This window comes from Ovis canadensis, chromosome 21 (assembly GCF_042477335.2).
Source record: "Ovis canadensis isolate MfBH-ARS-UI-01 breed Bighorn chromosome 21, ARS-UI_OviCan_v2, whole genome shotgun sequence".
Taxonomy (NCBI): Eukaryota; Metazoa; Chordata; class Mammalia; order Artiodactyla; family Bovidae; genus Ovis; species Ovis canadensis.
Window position 1 is genome coordinate 48465056 of NC_091265.1, and position 15055 is coordinate 48480110.

The following is a 15055-nucleotide window of genomic DNA, read 5'->3' on the forward strand; positions in this document are numbered from 1 at the left end:
AGCCTTTTCTTAGTCCACCTTCAACATAAGATGAGGCATGTTAATTTTAACCATGCATCTCTGTTTGCCCTGCAATTTTTAGAAATTGACTTTGGTACGGTCCTGTGTGTCACCACCTTCATCCTTCTTTGCCTGCAACTAACTTGGGAAGGGTTGTGAATTGTTTATCCAGGTGTGCAAAACCACAGTAGTTATTTTTTGATGGTTTTAGGGGGACATCAGTGGCACTAGTGGTAAAGAACCCACCTGCCAATGAACGAGACATGAGAGATGTGGGTTCAGTCCCTGGGTTGGGAAGATACCCTGGAGGAGGGCATGGCAACCTGCTCCAGCATCCTTCCTTGGAGATCGCATGGGCAGAGGAGCCTCGTGGGCTGCGGTCCATGGGGTCGCAAAGAGTCGGACATGACTGAAGCGACTTAGCACGCATGCACTGGCTAGGTTAGCCCTCTCACTGATTTACTCAAGCTGTCTTGTTTTGCTGTTAGGGCATTTAAAGACCACCATTTGGCAAAGAGAAGCTGGCATATTCTAGTGTTGCTGAATCTTGCTTTTCATGCATATGTGCAGAGGATAAGAAGAGAACGCATGCGTAGCTCACAAGTAAGTCCGCTTTCTTGCTAATTCCAACTTCCACTGAGCTCATTCACGGAGCATCAAACTACTGAAGTAAAAAGAGGAAAGAAAGAGAGCTAATGGCAATTAAATGCATTTCATCTTTACAGTAATCTACGCAGGGAAATCATTATTAGTCCTGCTTTACAGAAGAGAAAAATTGAAACTAAGAAAGTTTTGTTAACCTGCTCTAGGTCCCTCCAGGAGTCAGTGAGGTCCCGTTCTTTCCATCGTCTGAGCTTACCAGCCAATGTGTAGGGATGTGAGTCCATGGGAGCCATTTGGTGTGGGTGGTTTTATGATTTTTCCCAGGAAACTCAGCCAGAGCTCCCCAGTTGTTCCACCAAGTCTGTCTTTTAGGTTAACTGAATACATCTCTACCCATGCCTCTGTGTATGCCGCCTCTGTTCTTCGGAAGCTTTCTGCGGGTGTATAGGTCACACATTCACAGGACATAAATCAGTCAAGCAGGCAGCTTAGAGATCCTTATCTACTCAGACCTTTGACCTTCGCTTGTGTCAACCAGATGGTGGGTGTAGAGAGCTAATGTAGGGACTTGGTGTCTTGGAGGAATGTATGGTGTCCAGGAGGTGTATGGGTGCTGGCACGGTGCTCTGGGGTTCAAGTCCTCCTGTAGCTAGGAGTAGACTGGTGTTTGTGGGGAAGGAGGAATTATGTTGGGGAGCTGTGCCTGGAATTGGCCATTCTGGATTGTGCCCATACTTGGCCCAGTTGCATTCACATGCGTCACTTCCACTCAGTTTGCAGAATCCGCTTGGGCTTCCCAGGTGGCTCAGTAGTAAAGAATCCAACTGCCAATGCAGGAGATGAGGGTTTCATCCCTGGGTGGAGAAGATCCCTTGGAGGAGGAAATGGCAACCCACTGCAGTATTCTTGCCTGGGCAATCCCACAGACAGAGAAGCCTGGCCAGCTACAGTCTGTAGGGTCACAAGAGAGTTGGACAAGACTGAGCAGCTAAACAACAACTTGTTGAATCCATTAGATGGAACATTCTGTTTAGCCTCCTGAATGTTCCACTTCTTCCCAGGCTGCCGGGGATGTCCCTGAGCATCAGCCTATCACAAATGTGCTCAGGTTTTCTAATCCCAAAACAGATTCTCAAGACAGTCCAACATTTGGCAGGCAGCTATTTCTAGGTCGACGGTACCCGTAGTTACGTGATACCCATCTTACAGCCTTATTGGTCTGGGGGCTGGGTTGCAGAAAACAGCTATTAGAAGATGCATTCACTGTGGTCATGTTTATACTCCTTTTGTCAACTAAAATGTGTTTGTTTAAACAAAGTCTTTGGTTTATGACAGTCATTACTCCCTCTCAGTAGCAGATAATGTGCTCGAATTTCACAAGTGTATGTAAATGATCCAGGGTGGCTGGGCAGCTGTCTTCAGTCAACATTTTCACATAGTGATAATTCTCAGGAAAAGAGAAAGCATACTTAATAGATAGTGTTATACAGTATCTGCCTTCTCAGTAACCCAAGTGGCTCCCCTCCATTGTATGTGCTCATTTATCATTTCCCCTCTATTTTTAAAACCTAAATTTGATTTTTTAGCCAAAATATAAATAGGGGGCTAGATTATTTCACAGAACTTCTGTGAGAAAGTGAAATGGGAGTGTGTAAGTGCTTGGTGGAATGAAAGCTCTGGGTACTGTTTTGTTGGAAATCAGGTCATATATTAAAACAAGGAAAGACAGGGAGCAGCTGGCTGGAGTATATTTGGTCTCACTTTTCTGCTCCCATTGGTTTGCCTCTCAGGAGATGCCCCACTTTGCTGCACACACAGAACCCACCCTGTGTCCTGGTACAGCCATGCTTTCTTTCCTTGGGGACACACATCAAATACTGAAAACACAATATGGTGTCTCACTGCGATTATGTTTATTTACAATGATGGCCTCCCTGAACCCTCCAAACATTCATTAGCATCCCAGAGGCCTCGTGGGTATCTCCAACATCAGAAGGTGCTATTTTCACTGAGTGAAACTGTTAGTCGCTCAGTCATGTCTGACTCTTTGCAACCTCACGAACTCTAGCCCCTCCAGACTCCTTTGTCCATGGGATTCTCCAGGCAAGAATCCTGGAGTGGGTAGCCATTCCCTTCTCCAGGAGATCTTCCCAATCTAGGGATTGAACCTGCATCTCCTGTGTCTCCTGCATTGGCAGGAGGGTTCCTTACTGTCTGAGCCACCAGGGAAACCTACTGGGCGAGTACAATTTTGTCACTGAATCTGCATCAGAGTATTGGGTAAAGATTCCTGAAATTATAAACTTCGGTGATTAGAATGTTGCCTTAAATCACTACCGTTCTTCCGAAGTTTTTTATTTTGTTTGTGTTTTTTAATGTGAGGTTTTCATTGGGCTTAAACTTTGTGGAACCAAATATTATAAATCTCCAAAAGCCATTTTTAAATACCCACAATTGCTTTCAGCCTACCAGAGACCAGGATTGTCAAAAGAATCATTTTTCCCTATAGTAATCTATAAGGTCAGTGGAAGTCTAATACAGTTTTAGTAGGATTTGCTTTTTTAGAGACTAACAAGTTGCTTCCAAAATTCAACTGAAAAAATTAATTAATGACAATAGCCAAAAGAGTTTTGTAGAAAAGAATAAAAAGGGGAAATTTGTTCTATAATAAAACTCCCCAACACCCCATAATAATAAAAGCGGAATGGTCTTACAACAGGATCATATATTAGTTCAGTAGATAGAGTCCAGAAACAGATACATGTATATGTAAAGTAATCCATCTATTTCTAAGGCTCCATATGACCCAGTATATCTGTAAAATTCTTCTCAATGACAACTAAAATCTGACTACAGAAGCCTTGAGCATGAAGATCTTTAGTTTTTTTTTTTTAAGGAATATATTCAAGGATTTTACCCAGTACACCCCTAAAATGTTTTTCAGAAATCCTCTCAAAGTAGTCTTCACTCTCCCCAAAGTGCAGACTCTTGGCAGCCCTCTCAAAATCTGCCCCTTTGTGTTCCACCTGGTTTCCTAACTCTAGCCTCCCCAGCCCCATCTCCTCCTGCATACCCACTGCCCTCATGTAGCAGCTCTACACCTGTTTATAACCATACTAATAGAGGGCAGCCCTTGAGAAGGGTGGTTCTTGTCCTAGTTTGGCTGCTTTTCTACAAAGCAGGAAGTTCTCATACTTACGGTGACTAAAATTCCCCAGTAGACTCTCAGAATTCTGATAAACAGAAATTCCCAACTTAATTTCTTTAGGAACTTAATGTCTCAAAGCTGATATTTTAAGTAATGGACTAGTCAGATTTGGGGAATTGTTGGCTATCTGTTTAGAAAAAATAAAGTGACATGTCTATATTTTACCAAATAAACACTTTGTAACTATGGGTTTCAGTAGATTAGCATATACATTATTAGATTTAGAACTTATGTATATTTGTGAATATGTGCGTGCTAAGTCGCTTCAGTCATGACTGACTCTGTGCAGCCCTATCTATGGACTGTAGCCTGCCAGGCTTCTCTGTCCATGGAATTCTCCAGGCAAGAATAATGGAGTGGGCAAGAATAATGGAGTGCCAGGCCTTCCTTCAGGGGATCTTCCTGACTCAGGTACGGAACCCGTGTCTCTTAAGTCTCCTGCATTGGCAGGCGGGTCTTTGCCACCAGCGCCACCTGGGAAGTCCATGTTTGTACATACACAGGGGCAGTTATGGAAGTTTACCTCTAAGATTTGGGGTTGAACACTGAGAGGGGAGACTTCTAGTTTATATATTTCTGATTATTTTTAAAGTTGTTTTATAACAAATTGTGTTACATTGGTAATGAGAAAATAAGTAGTGGATTTTGCTGGTGGTCCAGTGGTTAACAATCGTCTCGCCAATGCAGGGGACACAGATTTGATCCCTGGTCCAGGAAGATTCCACATGCCTCGAAGCAACTAAGCCCATGTGCCACAGCTCTTGAAGCCCATGCATCTAGAGCTTTTGCTTAGCAGTAGGAGAAGCCGCTGCAATGAGAAGCCTGCCCGCTGCCAGGAAAAGTAGCCTCTGCTCACTGCAACGAGAAAGTCTCCACAGTAACAAAGACTCAGTGCAGCCATAAATAAATAAAATAAACAATTTTTTTTAAAGTAGTAGTATAAGAAGCGTTTAGATCGTTTCTTTTAGAAGAAGCAGTGTTTCATAATGTATATAGATGCAAAACCACTGTACTAGGTATCCTACTTTTCTTGTTATAGAATATCATTCCAAGATTTTTTTTTTCATTAAAAGAAAGAAGAAAACCTTAAGTGTAAGCCTTGTCTGGATAGTTATTGGAAGTAGTAGCCCTTGATGATTTATTGTTTAACAACTTTGTGGTTTCTACTGGGTCGTGTCAGACATGTGGTCAAAGAGCAGGAGAAGTTACCTGTTTTCATAGCTGTGACTGGGGTCCAAAAACAGAAGCATGGAAATGAGTAAGAAGAGAAATGCCAGCCTAGAGGAGCATACACATAGCACCCAGGAAGTTGTGAAGCTGGTTTTAACCCTAAACGAGTGTGAGTGTTATCTGGCTCAGATATTTGCCTTGCTCTTGTAGTGAGTTGTCGGGGCTGGGCTGAGTCCCAAAGGGCACCCCAGAACTTCCTGTTTTCATCATATATCAATATGGGCTTGGGATGAAAGGTGCTTTCATGACATTAGTATGAAAGTGAACAAGTGAAAGTGTTAGTGGCTCAGTCAGTCTTATATCCTCTGTCCATGGGATTCTCCAGGCAAGAATACTGGAGTGGGTAACCATTCCCTTCTCCAGCGGACCTTCTCAACCCAGGGATCGAACCTGGGTCTCCAGCATTGCAGGCAGATTTTTTTTTTACCATCTGAGCCATCGAGGAAGTCCCATATAAGAGTTTGAAGACTTCTTTGAAATTATCTCCTTTCACTCACTTGTACAGCTGATAAAACTGAGGCCCAGAGAGATAAAATGATTTCCATAGGTAATGATAGTGGCATTTAAAACACAATTCTATGGAATAATGGAAAGGAAGGACTTTTTCACTTGAGTTTAAAAGTATCAGCAAACAAAAAAAAGTGCAGCCCTCAAGCCACTCAGCCCTCAGCCACTACCCCTGCCCCTTGGTGAGCCTGAGGGAACTCAGGAGGGAGACCTACAGGCAACTACCCTCGACCACTGCAGCTGCCCCCAACGGTGCACCGTGAAGGGACTCAGGAGAAGAAGGAACCGGATAGTGGCCCCAGATAGCTGAGGTGCATATCAAAGGAATGACTTTAGTGAGTCCAGATTTGCTCTTCTCTCGTGTGGAGACGTGCTAAATCCATTAACTTGAGTTGTCTGTGTTTTCTCTCTCTCTCTCTTTTTAAAACTTTTATTGGAGTATATTTGCTTTACTATGTTGTGTTAATTTTGGCTGTACAGCAAAAAGAATCACCCATACGTATACATATATCCACTCTTTTATGGATTTCCTTCCCATTTAGGTCATCATAAAGGACCGAGTGGAGTTCCCTGTACTATACAGCCAGTTCTCATTAGTTATGTATTTTATACATGGTAGTGTGTGTATATCAATCCCAATATCCAAGTTCATCCCACCAAGCCTTTCCCCTTGTTGTCCATACATTTATTCTCTATGTCTGTGTCTCTATTCATACTCTGGAAATTTAAGTTCACCTGTACCATTTTTCAAGATTCCACACATAAGTGATCTTATAGGATATTTATTTCTCTCTTTCTGACTTACTTCACACTATACGACAGTCTCTAGGTCTGTCCATGGTTTTCTTTAGTTAATAGTAATCCTTTGATGTTGTGACCACCTAGTCTTTGTTGCAAAAATTCCTATATATCCTGGCTCCTCCCTTACCTCTTCAGAGCAGTCCCTTGGAGTTATCTGCAAGGATGCTCCTGGGCTTCATGTCTTAAGAAAGTCCCTAAAATATAAAACATAACTCTCAACTTTTAGGTTGTGCAATTCTTTTCAGTCAACAAAAGAGAGAACATATTTTTGGACAGGAAGGGTCTCCTCTCTTAAAATTCAGAACAGGCACAGAACTGTCTGGGAACTATCCCGCCCCCTACCCTAGCACACCCTGGGGGAGACGTCAACCTCAGCTGACTTCCATCAGCTGGACTCTGACCCATCTTGAGAATCCTCCTTAACATAGTGCTGGAGGCAGCCACTATAACAGATCTGAATTTTCATGTGAATTAAAATCTTTTGGGCCCCTCTTCTAAATGATGCATCTGTGTGATTCATGGTATGGTAACTGCCCCATATAGTTCAAGCCAGAAGAACCTAGTTTGACTCCTGAATGTACTTGTTTCTAGCTCTGTGACACCATCTAAGTCCTTTAGCCTTTCTGGCCGGAACTGTTTTCTTATCTCTGAAATGAGGGAGTTGAAGTAACTTTTAAGCATCTTTCTACCTCTGAAAAATGTTCTGATTCAAGGTTTGTAGACTTCCCAGGAAGAATTTATACTTGCAACCATGTATTTTTTATAAAGACTGGAGGTGGGTCTCAGGTACTTTGTATATTATGAATCTATTTTGGTTTCCTTAAGTCTTCAATTCCTTGCTTTATCTGACTACTTCCTTCCATCTGCTGTGTCATTGACCCATATCTGTGAAACCAGAATTAATAGATTCAAAAGGAAGAGACGAGGAAAGAGTCATTTAAAACCAGAGGGAATTCGGGACCCTCTTCTTTGTCGTGGAAGACTTGAATGTTCTTACCCATTTGGCTGATCTAACCTGTGTGTGTTCTGCCCACCCAGCCTTCCCCGTTTATACCCGCTTGTGAACAGGAGGCCCTGCTGGGCAGACGGGTCTCACTGTGGGGTCCTCTGGGATCTCTGGCCCCCTTCCTCTCCCCACCCCTGCCCCACCCCTATGTGACCCACCTCCCTGTTTGTCTTCCAGGCCCCACTTCCCTCCGGGCATATCCTCTCCTCTCGGTGATCACCCGACAGCCCACGGTCATCTCCCATCTGGTCCCCACCACCCCGGGAATCGCCCAGGCTCTGTCCCGCCACCCGGCCACGGAAGCTTCCTCTGCAGAGGCCCCAGGCGAGAACCACGGCAGCAGCGAGTCTGAGACGGAGCAGCCCACGCCCCGGCAGAAAAAGCCCCGCCGGAGCCGCACCATCTTCACCGAGCTACAGCTCATGGGCCTGGAGAAGAAGTTCCAGAAGCAGAAGTACTTGTCCACCCCAGACAGGTGAGGACACAGGGAAGGGACTGTTCTAGGTAAGGCCCTTGAGAAGGGAGACTCCTTTTGCTCTCAGTGTGGCACAGAGAGCCACAAGGACTGTTCTAGGGTTTGTGCAGGACACTAGGGCAGGAGTCTGTCCATGCCTCGGCTCAAGTAATCTCAGCCTTGGTTAAACAAAAGCCAGCCCACCTGAGTGCTTCCCAGGTGGTGCAGTGGTAAAGAATCTACCTGCCAGTGCAGGAGATGCAAGAGACCCAGGTTTGATCCCTGGGTGGGGAAAATCCCCTGGAGTAGGAAATGGTCAACTCACTCCAGTATTGTTGCCTGGAAGATTCCACAGACAGAGGAGCCTGGTGGGCTACTTATAGTCCATGGGGTCGCAGAAGAGTCAGACACGAATGAGCCATTAAGCGCACACATAGCTCACCTGAATTCATCATGCTTAGTCCCAGAAGCCTGCCTGATGCTGAATTTTTACTGCTCACTGCATCTCTGTATGTTAACTACTGCAGTACAGCAAGCATGGGGAAAGTGAAAGTCGCTCAGTTGTGTCTGACTCTTTGTGACCCCCCTGGACTATACAGTCCATGGAATTCTCCAGGCCAGAATACTGGAGTGGGTAGTCCTTCCCTTCTCCAGGGGATCTTCCCAACCCAGGGATCGAACCCAGGTCTCCTGCATTGCAGGCAGATTTTTTACCAGCTGAGCCACAGGAGAAGCCGAGCAAGCTTGTTTACCATACAACAAGCATGGTAAAGCTTAGCAAATGGTTGCCCAGGTGCTCAGCTCGGAAACAGGTTTGGCGTTTAAAACCACTGACGCTTAGGATCAGATGCACTGGGACTAGACCTGGCGTTGAGGTCCATGATCTTCCCAGGCTTCTGCCCACCCTCTAACCCCCGACTGGCTTAGCAGGCACACCTGGCTTCTGCATGCCAGCCTGGATTAATGGGGCTACGGAGCTGTCAGATGTCCTGATGGACTTGACAGGTAGCAAGTCAGAACCATTTGGCTGAGACCAAGGAGGACCTGGATGAAGGTCTCTTCTATAAACCCTTTTGAGATCTCAGTGAGGGTGGCTATGACCCCTGCTTTACTCAGAGGCTTCAGTACCTCCCCACTTTCTTTAATTTAGCATCTTAGCAAAGAAATATGCTGCAAGAGTGTGTGTTCTACCTTGTTCTTTCAAACTCACTCTGGAATGACTGGCCTAATGTGTGACCCTGTTTATTGGAAGGATTTTCCAGGTACTTTTGCTCTTTCTTTGCTTACTTATTATTTGCTTACTCTTTCTTTGCTTACTTATTATTACTCTTGCTTTGCTTACTTACTTATTTCAGGTCTGACCCTATTAGAGAGAAGGAAAGGAAACTTAAATGCATTTCAAGCTGTTCATTAGCTGCTTGATAAAAATTTGAGAGAGGCTCCTGCAAGTCATTGATTAAAAGGGCATTTGTTTACTGATTCAGTTAGTTGAGCTCCTAGCAGCTGTGTGCAAGGCACTGTGGCAGGGATTATGGGTCCAGAAGATAGCAGACAAGAGTCCTGCTCTAGAGGAGGTCATGGGGAAGGATGTGGCTGCAGTAACTGCATCATGACTTGGGGTGTGGATGCCAACATGTTCCCGAGGGCTCCAGGAGCACAAAGGTATTGCTGAGTGTATCTGGTGGCAGCTGGGAAGCCTTCTCAGAGGAGGCAGCACTTCAGAAGCACTTTGATCCCAGGAGTGAGAGGGCATCCCACAGAGGGACCAATGTGCAAAAGGCACAGATGTGCTGCTGGGCCTGCTGAGCGCCTGCAGGTGGTCGGATGTCTCCAGCTTCAGGAATTGTTGGGGTGGGGGGGTGTGGGAGAGATGAGGCTGCAGAGATGAGAAGGACACTGTATGTCTGACCAAAAGATGTGGACTTTGTTGTGCAGGCTGTGTGTTGGTAGCTGTGAAGAGCTGCGAGTGCTGTGGCCAGATTTACGTTTTATTTTTTTAATTTTTTATTTATTAAAAAAATTTAGGCCATGCCCTATAGCATGAGGGATTTTAGTTCCTTGATCAGGAATCAAACTTGGGCCCCCTGCATTGGGAGTATGGAGTCTTAACCACCGGACTAGCAGGGAAATCCTGAGATTTACATCTCGGAATCCTTGTATTGGTAGCACCATAAGTAACAGAGAGGGAAGAGTGAGAAGAGATCAAGCAGGGAAAGCAGGTGGACAGAGTCCAGGGAGGGTCATTGAAGAGTTGAATTAAGGTGGAGACAGTGGGAACAGAGACGAGAGAATAGATCGGAGACCTGTTTTGAAGCCAGAACGACAGAATTTCCATTGGTGTGAGGCAGAGAGCTGAGAATTCTGTGGCTCCTGCATGGGCCACCAGGGAGAGAGGGGCAAGCATTAACTGAAGCTGGAAGGCACAGGGCAGAGTGAGTTTGGTGAGGAAAGAATGCGTTCTGTTTTGGACATGTGCAATTTGGGGCACCTTCAGGCAGAGGATGGAGTCAGGTCTGTGATTTGGGGATTAATAGATGAGATCTCTGGGCTTCCCTGGTGGATCAGATGATAAATCTGCCTGCAATGAAGGAGACCTGGATTAGATCCCTGGGTCGAGAAGATGCCCTGGAGAAGGGAATGGGTACCCACTCCAGTATTCTTGCCTGGAAAATCCCATGGGCAGGGGAGCCTGGTGGGCTACAGTCCATAGGGTCGCAAAGAGCTGAATACAATTAAGTAACTAAGCACGCGCGCGTGCGCACATGCACACAGTCTTCTGCTATTCTGATGCTCCCTGGTGTAACAAAGCACCTCCTGGACTCAACACACATGGTGTACAGGAGGTGGAGTGGGCATCTGGATTTATGAATCAGCACACTCAAGATGACATTCTAGGCTTATTTTAGAAGTCAGATTTTTTTTTTTAGCAGAAACGTTAGTTCCAAATCAACCTCCTGGGGCTTCCTGCTACCTGCCCAGGCACCTCTCAGGTGAGCTTGATTCACTTGCCTGCAGAGGAGAACCATCTGGCGGGCATGGAGGCTGCCGCCCGAGCTGCCCCACCAGCTGTTCCTCACCTCATACGTGACCGGGGCCATGAGCACACCTCCTCCTACGCCGCACACCCTCTTCCCCTGTGTTTGTTTCTCTAGTCTCCTAGGTGACCCCATTGAAGCGAATTTGCGCAGGGAAGTGAGAATCTGTAACGGCGGCAGGTAATGAGAGAGAGCTGATGACAGCAAAGTGTGTTTCTGGGGCCAGCATGAGTCAGGAGTGCATTTTTCCCAAGTGAGCTCATCCTGGTTTGCCAATGCCGTGGCAGAGCTGTGAACTGATCCTTCCATTTGCTGATGCACCTGACGGCCTTAGGTGAACTGGCCAGGAAGGCTGTGGGGAGAGGGGAAGCCCTCTGCCTCCACGGGGTCTCCCATGCCCCCTTGGCTCTTGGTGTTTAAATGAATAGCTACCTGGGATGCCAAATTGTGGCCAGAAAGGCTATGATGCAAAATTTACCTATGCCCCTCGAAGAGCTATCCAGAGATACCATGAACTGCTATATGGTTGTTAATAACACTATTGCTTATAGTGTACCCACTGGGTGACAGGCATTGTTAGGTGCCTTACATTAGCAGTTCTCAAAGGGTTTGGTCTTGGGACCCTTTTACATTCCTAAAAATTTTTGAGCCCCACTCCCCAGAAAACTTTTGTTGGTTAAACTATTGATATTTACCAAATTAAGTATTAAATTTGAGAAAGTTTAAAAATACTAGTTATTCATTACAGGATAACAATAGTAGACCTATCACATTAACATAAATAATGATTTTTAAATTTAAAAATTTTCCAAAAAAGTGAGAAAAACTGATCTTGTTTTCACTTATGCAAATTTATGTCTACCTTAATAAAAAAAAAGTGTAGATTCTCATATGTGCTTCTTGGGCTTCCCAAGTGGTGCCAGAGGTAAAGAATCCACCTGCTAATGCAGGAGATGCAAAGGGTGCAGATTCAATCCCTGGATCAGGAAGATCCCCTGGAGAAGGAAATGGCAACCCACTCCAGTACTTCTTGCCTGGAAAACTGTATGGACAGAGGAGCTTGGTGGGCTATAGTCCATGGGGTCACTGAGTCGGACACGACTGAACGCACACACACCTGGGATGCAGGGCTTCATTAGTGGGGAGGCTAAGGACTGCTAGCACAAGGAATTTATTGGCTTTAGTCTATTAATGACTTTCAATAAAACTGTCAGCTTACAGTAGCCCTTTTACTGGGCAAGCAGATAGGTGTGAATGGGGATTGAAGCCAGGAGCTGAAGTCCTTGAAGGAAAATGGTTTTTCTTTGGAAAATGGTTTTTCTTATTGGAGATTGAATTGGGCACTCTGGTCCAAGCAGGGGGTCTGAGAAGTGTACCTGGCATGCCAGGAGCCACACCTGGAGCCTTCACTCCTGTACCACTGTCCTGATGGTGAGGTGTTGCTTGTTACTTCTCAGGCAGAGAAAGTTGAAGCTGAGGTGCTATGCTTAGTTGCTCAGTCATGTCCGAGGCTTTGTGACCCCATGAACTGTAGCTTGGAGAAGGCAGTGGTAACCCACTCCAGTACTCTTGCCTGGAAAATCTCATGGACGGAGGAGCCTGGTAGACTGCAGTCCATGGGGTCGCTAGGAGTCGGACACAGCTGAGTGACTTCACTTTCACTTTTCACTTTCATGCGTTGGAGAAGGAAATGGCAACCCACTCCAGTGCTCTTGCCTGGAGAATCCCAGGGACGGGGGAGCCTGATGGGCTGCCGTCTGTGGGGTTGCACAGAGTCGGACATGACTGAAGTGACTTAGCAGAAGCAGGACTGTAGCTGGCCAGGCTCCTCTGTCCATGGGGATTCTCCAGGCAAGAATACTGGAGTGGATTGCCATGCCCTCCTCCATGGGATCTTCCAACCCAGGGATTGAACCCAGGTCTCCCGCATTGCAGGCAGATTCTTTACTAGATGAGCTACCAGGGAAGCCCCAGGGAAGCTTGGGTGCAGCTGAGGATGTGTACCCAAGTCCCTGTGGCCCAGGCTGGTGGCTCTGCAGGCTACAGAGAAATGTAGGACCACGCTTGGCCGTGGAATGGGGAGCAGGAAGGGTACGGATGTAATGTTCCTTTTGGAATCTGGAACAGTTGAGGACAGGGATGGAGGATGAGTCAACCTGTCAAAATGTATTTTTGAGCCCTTGTTCTTGATTTAGAATGCTGTAAGCACGTTTGTGATTGTGAAGGAAGCAGTGGAGTTAGGGAGGCAGAAATAACTCATAAGCAGAGACCAGTGAGAACTCAGAGCCCCCTGGGTGAGAGTTGACCTGTGCAGAGGAAGCAACCTTCAAGGGAGTGTGTAGAGATAGCACGGGTTGGGGGTGGAGGTGGCGGGAGGCTTAGCACCTGGAAAGATGGGACTTTACCTTTCTTCCCCAGTTTGGATTTGGGGTCAGAGCCTTCATTTTATACAAGATCAGAGTAAAGAGTCTGTCGGGTCAGGGGGAGGACTTTGCAGTGAAGGTTCAGAAATTCCTTTCAGGTTCCATGTAGATAGTTCTTAGGCTTGGGCATCTACCTTTTAGCTTCACAGTTTCCTCCGTAGGATTCTGGGAAGGAAAGCAGAGTGAACTGGTTTAATGGGGAGGTCCACGTGTTGGTAACAGGCACCCACCTCTGCTGCCCCTTCCCCTCTTCCTCATCCTCCCCCTGTCTCTCGTGCCTTCTAGGTTGGACTTGGCCCAGTCTCTGGGACTCACTCAACTGCAGGTGAAGACCTGGTACCAGAACCGCAGGATGAAATGGAAAAAAATGGTAAGAAAGAGAGTAAGTCCTAACCACGGGCCCATCATGATGGGAAGAATTCTCACTACAGGGCTGGCACAAAGACAGGAAGGACCCTTTGGTGGACTGAGCTCCAGAGATTGGAAGGCCTTTTACGATGCTGGCTGGAAGGGAGGCCGTTTGAACAAAAGGATAAGCAGTTCTTTCTGACCCGGATTTCCTGACCAGATGGATATTCTTTTCACAGTTTCATTGGAAATAACAGAAAAAGAAAGCCTCCAGACTTGTCAGTTGCTGCTTTTAACCCTACCTGCTAGCCTTTTCAAAGAACTTCCTTCCCACTCCCACCAATAGCTAAGAATAGAAGTCAGTCCTCTGTGTTTCTAGAGGACATGTAGGGTGCACCTGCTCTTGTAGCTGTGTGTCTTCTGACACAGGGATTCTCGACTCCAGTGGGCATCAGAGGAGCCTGGGTGGCAGGTGCGAATGCAGAACTCAAGGCCCTTCCTAAGATTCTGCTTTGCTGGCCCAAGGCAGGGAGTGTTAACTAGCACCCAGGTTCCTCCAGTGCATATGGTATAGTGACTCTGGTTTCCCAAATACCACTCTAGTGCCTAACAGATGAGTTGTTCCCTATTTGGTTTTTAAACGAACTTATATAGCAATAGAAGGTGAAAATGTGGAAGCGGTGACAGATTTTATTTTCTTGGGCTCCAAAATCACTGTGGACAGTGGCTGTAGCCATGAAATTAAAAGATGCTGGCTCCTTGGAAGGAAAGCTATGAAAAACTTAGACAGCATATTAAAAAGCAGAGATAACACTTTGCTGACAAAGGTCCATATAGTCAAAGCTATGGTTTTTTCAGTAGTCATGTACGGATATAAGAGCTGGACCATAAAGAAGGCAGAGCACCGAAGAACTGATGCTTTAGAATTGTGGTGCTGGAGAAGACTCTTGAGAGTCCCTTGGACTGCAAGGGGATCAAACCAGTCAGCCCTAAAGGAAATCAGTCTTGAATATTCACTGGAATGACTGATGCTGACGCTGAAACTCTAATACTTTGGCCACCTGATGTGAAGAGCCGGCTCTTTGGAAAAGACCCTGATACTGGGAAAGACTGAGGGCAAATGGAGAAAGGGCAGCTGAAGAAGAGATAGTTACATAGCATCACTGACTCAATGGATATGAATTTGATCAAACTCTGGGAGATACTGAAGGAATGGGAAGCCTGGTGTGCTGCAATCCATGGGGTTGCACAAAGTTGGACACGACTTAGAGACTGAACAACAACAAATTAGTGTAAACAGCTCTTTAAAAAAGAAACATCTCTACATTTTAAGGAACTCATTTCATAATGGTTTAGCTCTCTCTCTTTTTCTTTCTTTTTTTTCTCTTTTTCTTATTAAAAAAAAAACAACAGTTAAATCCAGATTTTCCAAAGCAGTTG

At 45.9% G+C, this 15055-nt stretch overlaps 1 protein-coding gene across 1 annotated transcript in view; it reads left to right on the plus strand.

The window, feature by feature from the left end:
* The window catches only part of BARX2 (BARX homeobox 2), a 78405-nt gene that overhangs the window by 55123 nt on the left and 8227 nt on the right, over nucleotides 1-15055 (plus strand). Inside the window, exons 2-3 of the mRNA XM_069565238.1 lie at nucleotides 7533-7830; nucleotides 13553-13637. Coding sequence (XP_069421339.1) covers nucleotides 7533-7830; nucleotides 13553-13637 — 383 coding nt within the window. The remainder of the gene's footprint in view (nucleotides 1-7532; nucleotides 7831-13552; nucleotides 13638-15055) is intronic.